Below are 21042 nucleotides of genomic sequence, written 5' to 3'. Positions count from 1 at the left end.
AGCCACAGAGGACATTTATACAAAGCGATTAACCGACGGCCTAATTACCAGAACTCCAAATCCCTTAGTTATGTAGCATTCCTTAAAACTTTCAAAGCAGCACTTCAGGAAAGAGTCACCACATGACCGTCCTGTTGCTTTAATAATGTGAGGAATCTCATTAGCAAGAGGAGCAGCAGGGAGGAGGGTTTCTTGGAGCCCAAACTCCAAATCCCACGTAGGCAATGTGGAAATCCAGGCTACGCTGCTGCTCTGATGGGGAAGGATGTGAAGAATGTTATGGATTGCTTTGGCTGCGTTGGGTTTTCCCAGCAGCATCAGCTAAAAGAACCTTTGCTGGAGATGGAAGAGCAGCTCGTGTCGGTAAGAAGTCATTTTTCTCATCCCACAAATCTGGGGACTCTCCATAATGGGGTAAAGGAAGAACATTTCACCCCTTCTATCCACAGGGAGATGTGTGAGATGGGACCTGTTTATTTCAGCAAGGGCTGAACACTGGAAGTGACAGAGGGAAAGCTTAAAAAAAAAAAGCAAGTGTAGATTTTCAGGTACTTCTGGGTGGATCCCATAGCCAAGGGCTGCAGAAAGCAGTTTCACATCACTATGGATTGCAAACATCAGCAAACTGCTCCTGAAGGTCAGCCCATCCCTTGCAACACATCTGCCTCAGCATGGGTGCAGGACAAGCCCCAAAACCTCCCACTTCAATGTGGTTTGATTGGGTTTTTGCTTGAGGCATGTCTTCATCTGTCGGCAGCTCAGTGAACCAACCCAAGGCATCTACAGCACTGGCACCAGGTACAGGAAAATCTTTAAAACTGTGAATAGCAGAATAGTATTTCTGCTCACTTCAGTGCTGTGAGATCTGTGGAATCAAGAGTCTTCAAACCCCCTACAGATAGGGCATGTGGTTTATGGGAACGCATCCCTTACCTTCAGCCTTAGGTTACAGAAAGAACACAGCCACAGAGACGCACTTTCTACGTTTATTGCATGCAGAAGAATGACCCAACTTGAAAACACTCTGCCTCTCCCCCTTTCTGTCTACAGCCATGTTTAATCTACTGCCATCAGAGTTCTTGCAAGCAAACCCCTTCTGCTGTCACAGCAACCCTGGGGGACAGTGGGACCTGCGTGCCCAGCTCCTTGCACGTGTTCGATCACGCTTTCTTCCTCACACGACCAAGCTGTGTTGGGAAGCAGGGATAGCTAAGATAGAAGAGTATGCAGCTCTAAATGCTAGATGCTCCATTCCCGTGATCGCTGCTGCTTCCGCAGGGAGAGATGCTTTGAAGGGATGAACTCCTGAAAGGACCGATCCGTTCAGTGCCTGAACCGCGAGAGCTTGGGGGAGCGGTAGGGCTGGTAGCCCTCTGATGCGGCTGGGAGGAGCAGCAGGCTGCCCAGAGAATCCTTCTGGCAGAGAGCCATGGCCTCCTTGTAATTTATCTTCTCCTTAGTGATGGGGTCGACGAGGTCTTTCTCATAGCTGGACTCATCCTGGAGCCTGTTGGCCAGGTCACCCGTTATCATGCCCATATGGGCAGCTTCCAGCACGGGGATGCGACCGGTTTTCTTGGGGTCAATGAGCCCTCCAGTTAGATGCTGGACCTCCAAATAGGGGAAGGCACTGTCCTTGGTCATCCATCCCTTCTGAACTGCTTCCCCCACAGACAGCCTTCTCTTGGTCACTGGATCCTCAATCCCCGTGAAAGCTTTCTGGGCGTTGAGCAGTCTCTGCATGTAGGTCCTGTCGATCAGCCCCCGCTCAATTGCCTTATGGACCGACAACCGGTCCCGAGAAAGGAGGTCTATGATGCCTCCCGTGGCAGCCTGGGCTTCCAGGAGCTTCTGAGCAGTCATGGGATCAAGCAGCTTCTTTGTAACAGCAGTCTTGATGTTGTACTTGGTGTCAGTGGTGGTATCGTACACCCCGGCGATGGGGGACGTGTCATCACTGAAGCCCTTCTGTGAGCCTGGGGGGAAAAAGCTTTGGGTTTGCGGCGTAGTGGGGGATTGGATTGGGGATTTGGAGATGATGGAACCAATAGAAAGGGATGAGGGAGGCTTAGATTCCCCAGCCACCAGCAAGGCAAATTCAGAGATGGGAATCTTGCCATCCCGGTACAGCTGGTACTCCTCCTTTGTGATCCTTCTCAGCCGCAGTGCATCATCGATGGAGTACTGCTTCCCACTCTTCTTGTCCAGCAGGACCGAGACTTCTCCGTTTGGGCCCAGGCTGGTGATCTCCTCCCAGTCACACTCCAGCTCTTGCAGCTGGATGTACTGGCCTCTGTCTATGATGCCTCTCTTATAGGCCTCGTAAGGGGACATGTCCTTCCCCGTCTCAGGGTCCAGTATAGAGATCTTGGTGGAGAGGTTGGTCTCTCTCATCTGGGTCTCGTGATTTATTTCCTCCCTGCTGACTCTTGACCGGAGATCTCGAATGAACCTCTCCTTGTTGTAGATCTGGTCCTTCTCCCTCAGGATATCTGCCTCCAGCATGGAAAACTCCTGTTCCAGCTGCTTCTTCTTCTGCCGGTCACTCTCAGTCCTCTGGTTGAGCAGTTTGGACTCTTCCCGAAGGAAAAGAACTTTCTGCTGTTTCTGCCTCTCCAGCTCCCGCAGCTCACTCTCCAGGCTGGCTCTCTCCTGGATTGCCAGGTTCCTGGCTTTCTGCAGCTCTGTCTCCTCCCGAGCCCACGTCCTCTTCATGCCTTCAGCTCTCTCGATCTTCTCCCTGAGCCTCCGTACCTCCTCTTCTGCCTTCTGCTTGGCCCCTCTCTCCCTGCTCAGCTGTTCCCAGATGCGGGCGCGTTCGCTCTCCAGCGCTCTGTCCTTTTCCACCCGAATCACCTCCTTGTAGATGGTCTTCTCCTGGGACTTTGCTTTCTGGAGGACATCAACTTGCATCTGCAGGTTCTTGCACTCTCTCTGCAAGTTCAGCACCTCCATCTTCTCCCGGTCCAGCTCCAGGCGCAGGTTGCTGGCAGACTGCTCAAGGACCGGATCCTTCTCCAATTTCACCACTTCTTCCATAATGATCTTCTCTTGCACTGGGGCCGGGCTCTCCTCCAGCTCCTTTATTCTCAAGGTAATTTGCCTCATCTCTTTCTCCAGTGCAAGCCTCTTACTTCGATCCTCCTGGAAGTTGAGGAGCTTCTCTTGCTCTTCCACCAGCACACGAAGCTGCTGCACGTCGCGTTCCAGACGCCGCCTGTTGCTCACCTCCTCATCCAGACTCCGGCTCAGCCTGTTGTGCTCATCTCGGAGCTTGGGATCCTTTTGAGTCAGAATCACCTCTTGGACGATGACCTTTTCCTCTGGCTTTCTCCTCTCCAGGAACATGTATTTATTCTGCAGGTCATAAATAGCATCCTCTGCAGCTCTCCTCTTTTGAGCCATGCTGCGCACTTCTTGACGGAGGCGGTCAGCTTCCTTTTCCAACAGCGGATCGTTCTCGTACCGGATGACTTCCTTGTTGACCAGCTTCGTTTCCACCTTGGATCTCTCCCTCTTCCATTCATCCCTCTCCCCCTGCAGCCTGATGAGCTGCTCTTGGGTCCTGCCATTGGTGTTCACTAGTTCATTCAGCTGCTGTTTCAGCCTGTCGATTTCTCTAAGAATTTCAGGACTCTTCTCATGCTTCACCACCTCCTCTATAACCTCTTTAAGCTCCACCTCTGGTTTCTGTGACCTGAGGACACTGAGCTCTGCCAAGGCCTCTTCCACCTCGCTGTCGATCTTTGTCCTTTTCAGAGTAACTTCCTGCAGCTCTCTTTTCAGGTGTGCAATTTCCTTCTCCGTTTCGGGATCCACCATGAAAATCTCATTGATTCTCTCTTTAACTTCCACCCTTGGTTTTTGCTTCTCTGCAATGCTGCACTGGCTTTGCAGCTCTCCCAGCTCACCCGCGAGCGCCAAGTTCTTGCTCCTCTCTTCTTCAATCAGAGTTTTAAGCTTGGAAGACTCTTTCAATAACTCCGGATCCTGCTCTACCTGCTTCACCTCCTTCACAATAATTTTGGGTTCTGCAGCATCAATTAGTTTTTCTACCTCCTCAATCTTGGTCTTCACCTTCACAATCGCTTCCTCTGCAGACTTCCTTTTGAAGGCCTCCTCATCAATCTGTAGCTGCAGGTTCCTCACAGACTTCAGCATCTCTGGGTTTTTCTCTGTTTTGATCAGCTCCTTCACCACCACTTTCTCTCGGATGTTGGGCTGCTTTCTCTCTAGCACGTGCAGCTCTCTCTTACACTGCTCCAGTTCGGAAGCAGCGGCCAAGCTTTCTTCCTGGAGACGCCTGATCTCCTGCCGAAGGCTGGCTGCCTGGCTATCCAGGCTGGGATCTTTCTCAATTTTTGTTATCTCTTTGGTGAGAAGCTGGGCAGGAACAGCCTTCTTCTCACTCTCCATCTGGGCAAGCTTCCTGCTCATCAGTTCGATGTCTTCTTGCAGGCTCTGCCTCTTTCTGCCTTCCTCTTCGATCTGCCGCATCATCTTGGTCAGGTTGCTCTCCAGCTGTGGGTCTCTGTAATACTCCACCACCTCCTTTTCTTCCACTCTTTCGATGGGTCTCTGAGTCTTCAGCGTGAGCAGCTTGTTCCTGTGCTCCTCCAGGTCCTCTTCAATCCTGGCCACGTTCCTCCTCTCCTCCTCCAGCTGCAATTTCAGCCCTTCAGATTCCCCGCTCGACACAGCTTTGCTTGCAGATTGCTGGGTCTGCTCACGCACGCTTTGAATGTCCTCATGCACTTCTTTCTGCAAGTAGAAAGCAAACGAAAATAAAAAAGCTGGGAAAGCAAGTCACTCTGAACCTAGCACAGAGCAGGGCAGGGCAAGAGACAGAATGGTACATAACCCCAGGGAGCACCTAAATGGGGCTGCTTGTAAGGGGCAAACGAGGACGAGGACACGTTAGCACCACTTCAAGCAGCTAAGTCTCAAAGAGTTTCCACCTGTCAGGGAGGTGCTGCAGTGCACAAGGTGCTTCGTGCTGCTTTGCTACGGCTGCAGAAGGACCGTTTCCAGCTACAGTGCAGTGTTCCCCCACTGCCCACAAGCTCTTAGCTGGTACCTTCTCAACAATCTTCTTGGCAAACTCCAGCCGGCTGAGCTGCTGTCTGTTTTCTGCCGCCAGCTCCATGTAGTGCTTGGATACATCATTTTCCTGGAAAAGGAGCAGCAGTGAGAGCCTCGTCCCACTCATCCCCAAGCCCTCCTTTCACCCAGCACACGTTCGATACTGCACTATCCCAGGGACTGCTGTCATCACATCTGACTTCTTATGCAAAATGAGATACAGAGCAACTAAGTACTTATGCAGGAGAACATGTCCCCTTTGATTGAATGGCTCTTGGATGCCTAGCGCCCTACATAGGGTTTAGGCTTCCAGATTCATCCTAAGCCACACAAGGATGGCAGTTGGTAAAGCCAAGGTGATATGGGAGATATGGGCTGCAATTGGGAAGAGCACAGAGGAGCTCTGGCTCAGTCCTGCCAAAGGCTGGTGACATCTGTCCCTGGGTTTAGGGTCACAACGTGCCTCTAATTGTGGATGAAGGCTTGCAGAGCACACAGGAACAAGATAACTGTTTCCATGTGTTTGTCTTAACGTTGTACCTGGGCCTGGATGCTTTCTTGCAGAGGGGTCACCCGCAGCCTTTTGGCAGCAAAGTCTGTCAGGGCAGGGTCCAGAGAAGAGCTGTATTTGCCTGCCTGGAGCTCATAGTCCTGTTCAGAGCCAAAACAGAAGAGTCAGCTGGGATCTCTCTGGTGAGGTGGTGATAAGGGAGTGCTACATAGGAAAACCCAGCCATACATTGAGGGTGGACTGCACACTCCGGGACAGTCTGACCACGGCGTTCTTCTCAGGCTCCTTGCTTTCAATCTCCTCCAGCAGTCTCTGCAAGACAGATGAATGATGTTAAGGATGGGTTGAAATACCACCCAGAGGCCTCCGTTCCCATCACCTGAGTGAGCCAGTTCAGGGGCTGCTCAAGCTGGTGCCATTCGGCATGCCACTTCCAACATCAAATTCCTCTCATACTTGTGATGTTGTGGTCCTTGCCCTGAAACACACCTTCTGTGCCTGCAGCTTGTAATTGATCTGGCTTGGCCCATCTGTCGTCTTCACCTGGTTCTTGGGTAGGTTGTTCATCCAGAACATCAGGTTCTCATTGGAGTTCTGGAACTGCTGGTAGGTGAGGCTGATATTTCGGAGGGTCTTCTCTCTGCATAGAACAGGAATATTAAGGAGAAGGGTAAAGATTCACGTGCAAGTTCCTAAAAAGACACCTTGGTATATATGTCAAGCCAAGATAACAAAAATGGCTCTCTGTGGAGGGTCACCGGCTCAGCAAACGGCCAGAAGTCATCTGCGTAGGACTACAAGTGCTCAGGGAGCTGCGGTTCCTCACCTCTGGTCCAGCTGGTCTGCAACAGCGTGGTAGCGGTCATTGAGGAGCTGCACCTCACGCTTCTGCCGGGGCAGGTCAGGGCAGTACTCCTGGAAGTTGTTCTGCACGGCGCTGCAGCTGTGCTCAGCATCCTTCAGCCCGCGGTTGAGCTTCAGCACGCAGTCCTCTTGGGCCACCAGGTCCCGCTTCATCTTCTGTAGGGCGAGATGCATTCGGGTTGGCAGCAGCAAAGAGAAGTGTTCTGCTCAGCGCCATCCCTAACTTGCAGCTCTTAGGGATCTCCAAGACAGACAACCGATACGGAAGAATATGGGAAACAAGACAGGCTGGATGGAGCGTGGAGAAGAAGGGAGAAGTTTTGGGGTCACTGTGAGTCAGTGTAACAGAACCTTAGAAAGGCACCATCGCTGGGTTCTTGGAGTGCTCAAATAAGCCAAATCCGGCTCTCCCCACTGGGCTGAGAGATCCCCCCACCCTAGCAAAGACTCTGATGTTCCCTTACTTGCAGGTCATTGGCTCGGTCCTGCAGGGCATTGGGAGATGCAGGAATGATGCTATCCTGGGCCAGCTTAGCCTCAAACGTGCTGACAATCTTGTCTGTGTTCTCAATCTGAGTCTCCAGGTTCAGGGCAGCCTTAGCCCTGAGGAAGGGAAAAACAACAAAGTTAGCTACACCAGACTACTTTATTTTTTCCTCTTCTCTCCAATTCCGCATTTTTAAGCTTATTTAACAGCAAAGCTTCTGCAGGCTGGGAACAAGCAGCGTGCACTCACAGCCCTGCCAGAAGCCAGGTGTGTTGTGCTTGACAGCATGAAGCATTGCTGGGACACACATCACTTCTGTGGACTTCGTACAGCTTTGTGGTATCTGACCACAGATTACGTACAGAAGGTCCTGCAGGGATACCTTTGATGATGGATGGAAGGTTCCCAATCTCCCCTGGGCTACATGGCCCTCAACCCATATGCCCACAGACCACACGCCCTTTGTTGGCACATCTGAGCAGCACCTTGCTCCCTTCATTCCCACTCACTTCTCATCGTACAGGCTGGAGAGCATGCTGACATCGCTGTATTTGCTCCTGAGGGCGTTCAGCGTGACGGGGAGCTGGGAAGCTGAGGTGCTGGTGGGCTTTTTGGAAAGATAGGTCTCACACTCCTTCTGCAAGGCATCCTTGGCTGCCCCCAGGCTCTCAAGTTTCTTTGTTGTTTCCTGGCAGGTCAGATGGGAGCAGAGTCACTGAGCGTAGTCATAACAGTGCTGCTGCCAAAACGTGTCTCCCTCAGGGGTGGCTTTTGGGGCTCTGGGTGTGGTGGCCCTTCTCACGGGCATCCAGACTGCTGCTGTCTGGCAGTGGTGGGGTGTGGGGAAGGAAGATGGAAGAAACGTATCCAAGCCCATCATCTACCAGGGCTGGGTAAATACCCATGGGTGAAGATGCGTTGAACTACTTCTACAGACCAGAGAACTGGGAGGAGGCTCCGGGGCACTCTCTCTTCTCCTGTTCCCTTCACATCCACCAAACTATTGACCCAAAGCTTGCCCTTGGATTGATTCCTTCTATCTTATTGTCTTTTATGCTACAGACTTGAGAGTAAACGATGACAGCATCCCCACTATAAGAGTGAGGATTCCCCAAGACTGGCTGGTCCATGGCTCCAAAATGAATGGGCCATCTGGCTACAAAGCTGGGCCAAAGGAAGGGACTGCATTTTTCTAACCACCCTATCCAGTCCCACTGCAAGGGCTGTAGTGTCTCCTGTGTATCTCAGGTGTCAGCTCTGTTTTGGGCCAATACCACAGTGCTTCCCTCCCCTCCCCATAGAAGCACCCACCTGCTGCTGTTTGATCCTCCTGGCCAGGTCATCGGTGGGGTCAGTGTAGCTCACTGGGGACCTCACTCGGTTCAGGACCTCCTTCTCTACCTGCACCAGGTCCTTGCCAACACGATCCAGGCTACCCAGAAGCTGGTCGGCTTGGGGGTCATCCTGGACTACAGGAATGCTCTTGGGCAGCACTGCAGTGAGACACAGCTTGGGTTCAGTCTCATTGCACATCTTCCGTCCCAGTCCTAGGACACGAGCTCTCCCATGCACAATCCCCAGATCTCCAACTACTTCTCATGACAGGTAGCCAAGGGTTGGCATTTCACCATCATTATCTCTTCATCCCATTTCCCTCAGGTAGTGAGCAGACCCAACCCCAAACTTCATTAAGGTTATGATAGGCACATCCCTCCATTAACCCTAAATACCCTACAACAGTCGATGGAGTGAAGATCAGACTCAGAAATCTCAGAAGGGCAGCAGAGAATTGAAGTGCACAAGGTTGGCAAGCTCTTGGACCCGAGTCGCTCCATCACTGCTCTTTCTGGGAGGACACAACGCATCCCAGTGCTAACCAGGCCTCCCAACACGTGCATGGGTTGGCTGTGAGCACACATACCCTGCTGGCTGGGCTGCGCCGTCTCCTTCTGGCTGCGCCTCAGCACGCTCTGAGCTGCTGCTCGCTTCTGCTTCACCGCGTTCAGCTCTGCTTCCAGCCTGCAAGATCAGCTGTGCATCAGCAACCACAGTACAAGCAAGTCCCGACACAGCCCCATCTGCTGCAGGAGCCTGCAGCCTGCTGCTCTTATCTAGGAGGACGCTGCAAACTTTTTCTTTTCTGTTTGAAAGCCCTCAAAGTCCATAAATCCAAATTCCATAATGCAATGATCACACCCTCGTGGCTTGGGAACAAAACTCCCACCACAGACTCACCCAGTGTTGCTGAATTTGGGCTGTGGGCAAATTTTCACAGCATATGAGCAGTGCTGATTTATCTGAGCACCCGAGGCCAAGAGCTCACGGCATTCTCCCCTCCTTCTGTGGGAACCTCACAAACCAACTGAGCAAACGGCAGTGAATGGTGGTTCATGGTTCGAGGAACATTTGTCATTCCCCCACTGGGGCAGGCAGAAAGGAGATTGCACAGATAGCTCCATCCTGTTTGGCAAGTCGCAAGCTGCAGTCTGATTCTGCAATGAATTTAGTCAAACCTATGCAGGTCACGTGTTTGCGTGAGGAAATCCAACCTGTCTGCCAAAAATGCTTTGACAGCAAGGTCTGTGTGGTGCACAACATTGAGGAGGAACGGGGACAGGAGACACTGGGTCAAATGGAACTACCCTTTAATGGGGAGACCAGGTGGTATTTTGTGCTGCTTTTTGCCTGGGGTTCAGGCAGTCGGGCTGCCGATGACCTGCACTCACCTGTTGACTTTGTCCGTGGCCTCGGGGTCTGGTGGAGGGATGGAGAAGCAAGCAGAAGGGGCCTCCTGGACCACACCAGTGCTGCTCTGCACCACCCACATCTCTGGGTTGCTGTTGTCCTTCAGGGTGTACTTGTCACCTCTGGTCAGCTGCACCTGGGACAAATCAAAACCCATGCAAAGGTTCACCTCTGCAGCACCAGGCACGAAGACAAGATCTGGAGAAGAATCCAATTCCTGCTTCTTCTGACGGACCCACCAGTCAATCTCTCACCTCTCCTGCATCCCAGTCACACAGGGTGTCCAAGGTGAGGGGCTGGGAGGAACGCATCCTGCGCAGTTTCAGAGGGCTGATCTCCTTGCTCCTCTTTTTCAGGTCAGCAATGCTTTTCTCTGCCTGCTTCACTGCCTTCTCATCATTCTAGATGAGCAGAGGAGACAGTGAATAAATGAAGAGGAAGGGATCGCACAGCAGTGGGTACCTGGGGGGGGGGGGGCAGTTCTCCATCCTTGTGTGTTCACTATACAATGGAAGCAGCAGCTTCTCCATTCTTGAACCCTTGGTGTCCCCTCCTCTCCCTTTTTGTTATCACAGAATCATTAAGGCTGGAAAAGACCTCTAAGATCATCCAGCCCAATCATCAGCCCATCCCCATCATACCACTGAACCACATCCCTCAGTAAACTTATATCACCACTCTTCTCTGTTTCCTTCCCTCCCAGCACATCTGCCCTGGAAGGGACAGCCTGAGTTAACCTTTGGGGATCCCACAGACTCATAGGGTTGCTCCTCTTAGGGATGTTTCGATTTCAGACGAGGAGCAGAGACTTGCCAAAAGGTGACTGCATTCCAGTGTCAGAAGTTCCTGAGATCCCAGCACCTCTTGGCAGTGAAATGTATGGGAAGATCCCACACTGGATGTATCCCTACCCTCTCTCCCGGGCAAATGTTCCTTTCCATCCCACATCTCCCCCTTGAGGTCAGACTTCTCTCTTCCCTCCCTTGCTCTTGGTGGCACTGAGGTGGGAGGAGCTGCCCCAGGAGGGTCACTCACCCACCTCATCTCATTCCCCACTCCTACTTAGGGAAGAAGCCATAGCATTTCTGTGCCAGAGATGCGCAATTTCTTTATGTCTGGATGGTGCCAGCTGTCCTAAAGACCTCACCTCCAGATGGAGCAGCAGATCCGACACCACGCCAGGGCTGTCCTTGTTGAACTTGGTGTATTTGGTGTCCAGATCAGAGCTCATCTTCTTCAGGGAGCGGCTCACAGTCTCAGCATCATCCTGGAACTGGAGTCACAGGCAAGAAAAGTCAGAGCTGGGAGAACATTACTGCCTCCACCTCTTGTGGGGTGTCTCCGTTCCCAGCTAAGCTCCCACAGCTCACAGAACTCCACAACCATCCTAGAGCATAGGGTTGGACAAGGGCTGTCTATGGTGTGAGCTGTGCCAACAGACACGTACTGGGCGACAGCAGCAGACATTCTGACCACGCTGGCACAGCCACGTATCCCCGTGGTCTCCGCTCCCCTCCCTGCTTTTTACCTTCTTGTAGTTCTCCACACTTTTCAGTTGACTCTCCTGGCAAATGCAGAGATTCAGGAAGTTCTGCCACTCATTCTTCAGGGCTTCCTGGTGAGCCTGAGGTGGCACAGAATGTGACTCAGTGGGCTCCTCCAACCTCCTGGGGCACAGATTGCGTAAAGCATCTTCATTCTCTTGTAGGGTTTGGAAGGAGAGCCCTTTCCTCACCTGGATGGGTTTGACAGCGGGATGCTTCAGCTCAATCATCCTGTCCCCATCGTCCTGGAGGTTGTTGACAAACTCCTCCTGGCTGAGCAGTTCTTTGGACTTGAAGTCCTGAAGAGGAAGAGAAACTTGACAGGATGAGAGGCGATGGCCTTCAGTTGTGCCAGGGGAGGTTCAGGTTGGTTAGTAGGGAAAACTTCTCTGAAAGAGCGTTAGTGTGTTGGAAGAGGGAATTGCTGGAGTCACTGTCCGTGGAAGTGCTCAATAACCATGGAGATGATGCCCCTGGGGGCATGGTTAACAGGCACGGTAGGGATGGGCTGACAAGCTGCCACCCCCGAAGCTCACCTCGTACTCCCGCCGCATGCTCTGCACGTCTGTCATCTGGTCACTCCAGTCCTGCTTCAGGATGCGGGTCTGCTGCTCCGTCAGGTAGCCCAGCTCCTTGGTGCAGCCCTGCAGGTGGTGGTACAGGCTGCCCAGGCTCTGCCCTCGCCAGATAGAAGCTTTCTGCAGAGGAGAGACAGGTGTTGGTGCTCCCCAGATCCCCCGCACTGCACATCCACCAGAAGAATCCCGGAGACCTCGGTGAGATAACTCTGCTCATTCCTATCTGATGGGGCCTTTCCCTCCCTCGCAAACAGGATGAGTTTGTCTAACCAGACTCCCAGGTGTGGAGCGATGCCCCAGGCAGTCTGAAAGCAGCCCCAGCTCTGCTACGTTTCTCACAATGGCATTCCTCAATGTCAAACCCTACGGACCCAGCAGGCCAAGCCCAGGATGCTGGGTCACTTCTTTTGCTCCAGATTCCCATCTCCTCTCCGCAGTCCTTGTTATGGATCAGGACAAGCCTCAGCATTTGCAATCCCACAGGATGTTCTGTGGGATGGGGTTTCCTGCTGCAGCTCCAGACTAACGGCCCATAAAGAGGTGCAACCTTCACCCACAGCCCTCAATTTGCACCCAAGAGAATGAGGGACATGACTCCACCGTGCAACCCCAGAGGAAGTTCCTGCGTGACCTGGACATTCCCTGCCCATTGGGAAAGGAATTACTCTGCTATGAGATCCCAATCTGTCTGGAACACCACCAAGATCCTTACCAGCAAATCCTTGTATTGGCTTTTCAGATCTGTCACATCCTGAGTTATAACAGCCAAGACCAAGAAAAGAAAAAAAGGACAGAACAATAAGCTGTGATCAAAACACCATCACTGATAGACGCCGGGGAGCCGATTCACAGAACCACCTCCCTGGCCTCTGCCTGAGCTCCAGCCTCCTCCTGCCCTCTGCAGCACCATGGCAATTTGCACACAGGACTCAGGGTTGGGGTCTCAGGTGAAGCAGAGGGGGCAGAGGATGCCTTACCCTGCAGCGCAGGTTCTTGATCTGAAGGCCATAGGCTTCGATCTCCTTCTGGAGGATGTTGTGCTCAGCTATTTGCTTCTCCAGCTCTGACATGCCGGGGCCGTACTGTCCTGCATTGACTTGTTTCTGTGCAAATGAAGTAAGGTGAAGCAAAATACCTTATTTCTGAGAGAAACCACAGTGCGAGCTGGCAGGGTATGGAAAGATCCGATACCAGCCTGGGAGGAAGGGAGGGAATCTCAGTGTTTTATACCAAATTGGGCAGTCAAGACACCCAACACCTTACAGGTAGGTGTACCCTAGGATGCAGGGCTAAAAGGCCTTGAAGACACCACCTTCCCTATTCTTCTATCATGGCATCTCTACTTAATCCCCTTCTATTTGCTCTTAATCTGAATGGGTCAACCCAGAGGGGTTTTAAGGGTTTTAAGGTCTGAAAGGAGTGTTCTCCCATCCAGATCACTTGAGTTAGCTCCACCACCAAACCCATCACATCCCTGCGTGATGCTGGGCACACGATGGCCGGCAGAGCTCTATGGGCATTATCAGATCTTGGAGGAGTTGTAGGGACATGGGGAAAGCAGCTGCTGTTACCATCTTTTGGTCCAGAATCTTTGTCCAGTCCACCCTGGGCCCGATATCGGGGACGTTCAGTTTCTCATAGAGGTCCCTGTACTCTGCACACAACTGTGTCACACGTTCGTGGAGCTGCTGGATGCTGCCGAGGAGAAAAGGCACATTTTTGTGTGGCAGCGTGGAATGAGGAGAGCCAAGGAGTTGTTTGAGGAGCCCACCTTTCACCCATAAAAGTTTGTTATTGTCCTACACTGGCCCTGGGGTTCTCCATCACCAGGGGTGTCCCAAGAGTTACTTTGCAGGAGGTGGGAAGTCCTCCATCTCCCTGCTGGGAGTTCTCCATCCCACCAGCTCCCCCAGTGCACTCACTCTTTCTCTATCTCGTCAGCCTGGGGGTGTTTCAGCCTCTTGGCACGGTCCACGTCCAAGAAGAGGTCCTTCAGCAGCGTCTCTGCCTCCTTGAGGTTCCTGGCATTCTCAGCCTGGAACTCGAAGGCTTTGTTCTTCTGCTCATTGCTGACATCCTGGAGACCGGGAAAAAACAGAGGGAAAAAAAAAACTCTGATGCACAGAGCAGACACCTCACCTGTTACTGCAGGCACCGCACTTCCAGCCAAAGCCTTCCGCCTTCCCACCGCCCTGTGCCACGTCTCACCTGTGCGAGCAGAGACTGCGTCTCCAGGATGTCCTTCTCCACCTGGTCAGCATTGGTCTGCATGCGGGCAATGAGCACGGCCAGCTCATTGCTCGAGGACCTGAGGGTGGGAGCAGCACAACAGGCGGGTGGGGAAGGGCGATCTTCGTCATTGGGAAGAGCTGGAGCTGCAGCAGTGGGGTCAGCTGAAAGCCCCAATGGCTCTGCCAGGCTCCAGCAGCGCCGTGGCTGAGTTTGTCAGTTCAGGGCAGCCATTTGTCACAGCCCCAGGTGACAGCAAAGCGTCACTTAGCATTACAGCCACACCAAGCCAAGCTCATGTTTCAGCTCAGTCCACGGCAACTGCAGCCCCATCAAATCTGTGCCCCATAACCTGCAGTGCTCAGAGAGATGCAGGGTGGCCCCAAGCCATACAAGAGGCACAGGGCCAGGGCTCGGTCGCTGTGTCCCTGAGCACGCAGGAGCTGCCCCCTCCCCAGCGGGTTACACAACATCCCACTCCTCCCAGCACACCTGGAATGAGGCGGCGTCCCATGAGCAAACACCTCAGCACCACCCAGCTTCCCTGCCCAGACTGTGCAGGGAGGAGAATGTGAGTCACCCTGCAATGCCCAGAGGAATTCGGCTCCCACTGGGGAGGAGCTCAGTGTGGGATCCTGGTACCCAACCTCCTGCAGAGGGTAGGTGGCCATAATGCTTCTTCCTGACCAAGGAACCGCTGGGATGCCCCAGTTCTGGGTTCACAAGGACGGGTGCACGGAGCAGCTTTGTTTAGAGCAAGCCACGATGAAACTATGGATTGAAAAATACTGCATGCTTGGAGAAGGACCCAAACCACCTATCCTGATCCCAGGCCATATAGAGAGGGAAGCTGACTTCTTCCATCCACACTGACACCGACCGCACAGCCCCATCTCCATCCTTTAGGGCTGTCCCTCCTGTCCCATCCCACGGACGAGAAGCCTTGCCTTCCACCCCAAGAAGCCTCCCCACACTAAGAACCACGCACAGCACAGCCCCACATTTCAGAGTGAAGATGCTGCAGGAGGGCAGCCAGCAGGAAACAGGAACCGCCACCTTACTGGGATAGCTGGGAACAGCACTCTGCTCCTCCCTAGGGCTACCTCGGGCCTACAAGAGGCACAGCACCATTATTATCATTATTAATTGGTCCATTCCTCACACCACTTTCTGCCTTCCAGACAATCCAACTGCACACAAGGGACAATGTCACTCCACAGGCGGAGGACTGTCCCCATCCCAGTACCTCGTTAAGGTGGGACCACGGCACCCACTCACCAAGCAGGGACAAAAAAGGGCTCTGGGAGCTCCACTGTGATCCCTGGGATGGAAATTGGGATCCCCAAAGGCGTCACCAGAAGCACTCACTGGCCACCAAGGCGCTCTGGGGACCACCTGCAGAGCGTGTGCTGGTGGCTGGACACAGCTCAGCCACCTTCATTTTCACATCCTGGTGGCAGGATGGCTCTGACTGAGCCCCAAAGCAATTAGCCTTCATGAGCTGAAGACCCAAAACTGAGCAGGACCAGCCTGGCAATGCTGCAGCTCTTCTTCCAGCTGCCGTCCCACACAGCCCTCTTCTATGGCTGTTTGCCATTGGGTTTGGTCCCCGTAAATGGGGCAGCTGGCTGTGCACGCCTAGGGACCCCTGCAGGACCCCTCTGTGATTTCCTCAGCCTTTCACCCCGAGATTCCTGCAGAACTGGTCCCCTGGCACTGGGAAACACGAAACTGCTGAGGGAAGGTGGAAAATAACCCTGAGCAGAACCCACAGCACAAGGGAGGGGCGAGCGCACCGCTCTTGTAGTCACTGAGATTGGAAAAGATCTCTGAGATCATCCAGTCTGACCATCCCACCACCAACAGCGCCCAATGGCCACATCCACACATGAGATGGAGACACATCACAGCTGGGATGAGGACGTCTCTTCCCTCCTGATCCCATCTCACACCTCCTCCCTGGAGCTGAGCAGATCTGCACGGAGGAGGATGTGGCCGTTGGGTTCTTGGGGTGCAGCCTGAGCTGTTTGACCCGCAGCCACCAGGATGGATGAGTGCAGCCACCAGCAGAGCTGTTCCTCACCCATTGTTACCATCTGGGAGCCCAAATTGAGCATCCCTCCTGGAAGCACGCTTGGCAGGCAAGCATCCCACCAACCTCACTCAGCGAATCCTGGGATCCCAAATCCCATCTGCCTCACCGATGAGCAAAGCCTGCTCCACTCAAGCAAGGAGACTGCATTTGTCCTCCTTGCTCCTTGCTGCCAAAATGAGGATTGCTGCTCAACTAGCAGTGCTCCAAGTTCACGTTCAGGCACTGCACACCCCGGGAAACACCACAACCAGAACACAAAGCCCACCAAAAATGAGGGCAACACAACCAGGGCCACCACAAATCCCAGCCAATCCCAGTGCTGTTGCCGACCCACCACGAGCGACGCTCTTAGGGCAGCATCCCAAAGCCCTCCACCTCCCACCTCCCCCCCTCCCGGGTCGTGGTTGACGGCACACGAAGAGGATGGCACTTACTTGTTGGGTTTGGCTGGAGAAGCTCTGCTGGGGGCATTTTTGCTCGGGGAGCCTTTGCCCACCGCCTTGAACATGCTGGAGAGGCTGCGGCCGCGATGCTGGAGCTGTCGGGGCGGCGGTGCTGCAGGCTGCGGGGATGGGACGAGGGACTCAGGGGAAGGAGGCAGAGCCCAGGAGCGGCTCTGGGAGGCTCCTCCCCGCGGAGATGGAGCTGCATGAAAAAAATGACTCGAAAAACCAGTTTGGGGGGGGGATGGAAAGAGCTGAGCCCCAGAGGGAGAATGGGAGACCTCGCCCCGGAGTAGGGAGCGTTCCAGTGCTGCGTCCCAGCAGAGGGACTGCGCCTTCATAGGGGGTAAAAGTCCAAAACTGCAGCTGAGATGCTGCGGCTGTGGGCACAACTCGACTCACAGACACACGGGCAATTTCAGGTGCTAGAGAGGCTGCAGGAGCCCTATGGACAAAGCCAACCGAAGCAGCACCACCACAATTGGCAGAGCGTGATGATGCTGGCGTGGGTTTGTGCTGCTCTGCCCCATTTCCTACAGCCTAAAACAACCCAGGGCCAAAAGCAAAACCTGGCACCCACCAGCCCTTCCCAGCTGACCTCTGTCCTTTTAAACCAGCACAGAACGAATCCCATCAGAAGGACAGGTGCACGGGACAGGGCTCTGTTGCAGGGCAATTTGTACCCACGGTTTTGCTCTCAGACAAAAGCAGAGCCTGACCTCCTCCCGGTGGTTTGGTGATGCTGCTGATGAGCACCGCTGCAGAACCAAGGACGAGAAGCAGCACAGCGCAGTGGGAGCCGGGCTTTGCTGCAGGAACCCCCAGCACAACAGCGGTGCTGCAGCTCCCAGCACCCATCCCGCCACGCTCACGCGGCCCCTGCAAGAAGCAACAGGCTGGGAGACGAGTCTGACCCGTTCTGCCCTCACCACAGCCACCCACATCTGTGCCCGCTTTGGGCCCCAGCCCAAAATCTGTGGGCAGGAGCATCGCAGCTCCTGTGCCAGAACGCAGCTCTCCAAAACCACCCAAGCGGCACCACGAGGGCTTTGGGATACAGGGTCCCACCTCTCCTTGTCTGCGTTCCCCGCGCTGCCAAACCTCACAGACCTCTCTGCTGGGGGAGGTGAGGGGTTAACATGGCTCAGAACGGACTGCCCCCAGTTAGAACTATTTGTCCCTCGGGATGGAAACACGTCTGCCTTCTCATTGCCTCCCTGTGTCCCTCCTGAGCCCTTTCCATACTCCAGTTCTCCTTGTTTCGAATTTCTTCATTTTTGGGATAATTCCCCTGGGTCCTTCTACAAACAGTGCCAGGCCCTGGCTGTGCAGAGATCCCATTTGTCAGGCAATAAGGCCCGTTCACCCCGTGCCGTGCTGATCGAGTTCAGCAGCCCAGCACCTCTGTTAGCTGTAGGGAAGAAGTTCTGCACGGAGATAACGCTCACGGAGATGCCGAGCTGCTGCATCCCGGCGTCAGGCATGCTGGGAGCAGCCCACGCAGTCAGCAACCCGCGCTGCAGCCTCACCTGTGCTGTGTGCTCTGGGGGATGAACGGGGCTGAGCGTCGGGGCCGCGTCCCGCATGCTGTGCTGCCTCTGCCAACAGCACCGCAGCCGGAGCGAGGATGCAGGTGGGGAGGGCAGAAGGGAGCTGCTCCTCTTCCTTTCCAAGCGTTGGGTGGGTGGATGGAAAGTCCCAGCTGCGCTCCTCTGCCTCTCTCTAAATACAGGGCACCATCTCCCTGCTCATTAGCGGCTCCATCCCAGGGCAATGCTCACCCTGACCCCTCAGACATCAAAAGGACGCACTGCCCCAACCCGCAGCTCCCTGATCTCATGGCATCAACACGCGGCTCCTCAGAGCTCCCTGCCCTGTAGCACCCATTGCTTTACCCTCATTTTCCTCTCCCCGGGAGCCAGCAGGGCGGTGACAGCAGCACTTACACACACACTGAGAGCAGATCCTCACAACACCTCGCCTGCACAACACGTTTTGTTCCACAAACAGAGCGACTGGATCTGAGCACCCATCAACCAGCCCAGCAATGAGGGGCAACGAACCCACGGGACGAGCGGAGCTGCTCTCAGAGCACTGCTTGCACACTGCCTTGCACCAGGCCCACCAACCTGCAGGGCTCAGGGTGGCACTGATTGCACTGCCCAGCGCGGCCCAGAGCTTCTCGTGCTGGAGATGGACCCCGTGCAGCTCTGTGCTGGGGCTGCCATCACCCCACCCTGTTCTGAACACGGCACATCCATCCCTCAGCACTCACCCTGAGCAGCCAGGCACTGCCTGCCCCCATTAATTGGATGCACTGAGAAAATTAGAAGCTCTCCCTATGGAAAAAAAAAAGAAGAAAAGGTGGTTCAGAGGCTTTGATGCTGCTCCTCAGCCATTCGGGCTCCCTGTGCTGACCATGGCATGGAGCCACTAATTGTGTTTCTTGCGTGGGGGCCGTGGGCAAAGAGCTGCAGCTCCATGCGTGGATGGGGAGCAGCAGCACGGATCCCCAGAGCAAACAGACCCAAGGAACGGCGCTGCCTGGTTTGTGCTGCAAGCTCTGCAGCTCCAGGTGCCCACCAAGGCTCCTGCAGTGATGCGACTCCCACAGCAGCAGCAACTGTGCTGGCTTACAAAGCTCTGAGCTGCTCCCAGCCATCAAGCAGCACGCTGAGCTGACCTCACCCTAAGGGCGAACCCCCAGAGCACCAACCTTTGCTGTGCCAGACCCAGGCACAAATCCCAGGAGAAGAGGGGCTGCAGCAGTGACCCACGCAGCCAGGAGCTGCTCAGCACTTCAGAGCAGGGACAGGGAGAAGGCAGAGGCTGCAGCCACAGCCAGTAGCACAGCCCCAGGCTCAGCACTCCTCTTATCGTGTTCCATACTTCCTCTTGGAGCTTCCTGTTAGAGTCTGGGGGCACCAGCCTCGCATCCTTCCCTGCTCTCATCAGACCTCCCTCTTTGCTTCTTCCACAAGCCAACCCACCTCCACCTTTTCCTACGTGCTTTGGAACAACCCATGCATCTCAAATCACACCCTGAGCCATGGGGTGGGCAGAATCACTCCTGCTGTCAGAGAATGGGGATTTCCCAGCCCTCCATCTGAGCTGCTGGTTGAGCTGGTTGTGTGCTCAGAGGGCGACAGCCACAGTTCCACTCACCTGGAATGTTTCCACTCTGAAGCACTGCAAAGCGCTGTGGGTTTGTTGTAGTAACAACTCTAAAACACCACCTTTAAAAACAAGGAAGATTGTGTTGTCTAGGAGCTCTCAGGTCAGACCATTCCCATCCCACGTTACCTCTCCCCTGGTTCTTCCAGCCGCCTGCTTTGCTTGACGTTCATCATTTCCCCTACTGACATCCATCCATCAACTCCTCAACACCAACCTGCTGTCACTGGGCCCTGGAGTGAACGTGGCTGAAGGCACCACCTGACCACGGCAGCCCTCAGCAGCGATGGATCCCATCTTCTGATGGATGCAGCCATAGCAGGCACGAGCTGCTCAGCCCGTAATTAAAACAGCACTGTGAGACCAAAGGCACCGCACTGCACAACTGACTGAAGGCCATCACAACCCTTTGCTTCCTGCTCGAGGAAGGAAGGGACTGCATGGCATGGGAGGAGAGAACGTCCTATGCAGCCAACAGCAGTCCGACCGAGGAGCTGAGCAATAAGGAAGCAGGTTTCTACCATCACCAACCCGCACTCTGCTCCGTGCTCCGGTGGCACAACTGAACACACACCAGTTCCGAGGGAACCCTTCTGTTCTGTACAAACATTTCAGACCTGCCTGTGCTGCTCCCTCACAACTCCTGCTGCCCGCCCTTATTTTTGCCATTCCAGCCTTTGGTGTCAGGCTGCCTCCGAAGCCTCCGTCCTCTGCTCAGCGCGTTGTGCTCAACCAACTGCACGCCTCAGAGGTCGGGAAAAGGCCTTTATTTGTTTGCAGGTTCCTTATCTGCATCCAACAAATCAGTTATCTTCTACACGATGCTTTATGTTGCTCCTGGCTTTCTGTAACAGTGACAAATTAGAGTGGTGGCAATACCAGTTTCACTGGAATCAATCCAGGCACCACAGACCTGTGGCAGGAGGGCAGAAAGGAGCCTGGCTCGCAAATCAAACAGGACGACGGCTCTCAAACTGATGGCAGAAAAGCAGAAGAGAGCTCAGATTAAAGCACCACGAAGCCATCAACCAGCTGACAGCTCAGCTACTGCATGACCTCTCCTCGTGCAAAGGGAAACTGGCTTCATGGGAAGTCTGCCATCCAAGGCTGAGAGAAATCATCACCCGGTGAATGAACAGCCCTCAGTGCTTCATTTCCACAACTCCCCTCTGCTGTGAAACCCCCTGCTGTACGTGGGCTAATGGAACTTGCCAGAACACCAAAAATCTCCATTGAAAGAACTGCACACAAAACAAGAGGCTCCCTCTCCTCCTCCTCCTCCTCTTGAAA

General features: G+C 54.1%; 1 protein-coding gene across 1 annotated transcript; it reads right to left on the bottom strand.

The window, feature by feature from the left end:
- Positions 1–974: 974 nt before the first annotated feature.
- Positions 975–18792, bottom strand: EVPL (envoplakin). Its single transcript, XM_052688217.1, has 22 exons — positions 16570–18792; positions 14020–14119; positions 13734–13888; positions 13383–13506; positions 12789–12914; positions 12524–12562; positions 11770–11931; positions 11425–11532; positions 11218–11313; positions 10837–10962; positions 9944–10090; positions 9671–9825; positions 8866–8963; positions 8256–8437; positions 7454–7632; positions 6922–7060; positions 6420–6613; positions 6083–6233; positions 5822–5905; positions 5623–5733; positions 5078–5170; positions 975–4761 (listed from the first exon to the last, which is right to left on the bottom strand). The coding sequence occupies exons 1-22, from the start codon at positions 16917–16919 to the stop codon at positions 1324–1326; spliced, it is 6357 nt and encodes a 2118-aa protein (XP_052544177.1). The 5' UTR covers positions 16920–18792; the 3' UTR covers positions 975–1323.
- Between the last annotated feature and the right edge of the window lie 2250 nt (positions 18793–21042).

Source organism: Tympanuchus pallidicinctus, unplaced genomic scaffold, assembly GCF_026119805.1.
Source record: "Tympanuchus pallidicinctus isolate F22 unplaced genomic scaffold, pur_lepc_1.0 scaffold23, whole genome shotgun sequence".
Classification (NCBI taxonomy): domain Eukaryota; kingdom Metazoa; phylum Chordata; class Aves; order Galliformes; family Phasianidae; genus Tympanuchus; species Tympanuchus pallidicinctus.
This window is presented reverse-complemented; position numbering and strand designations above follow the sequence as displayed.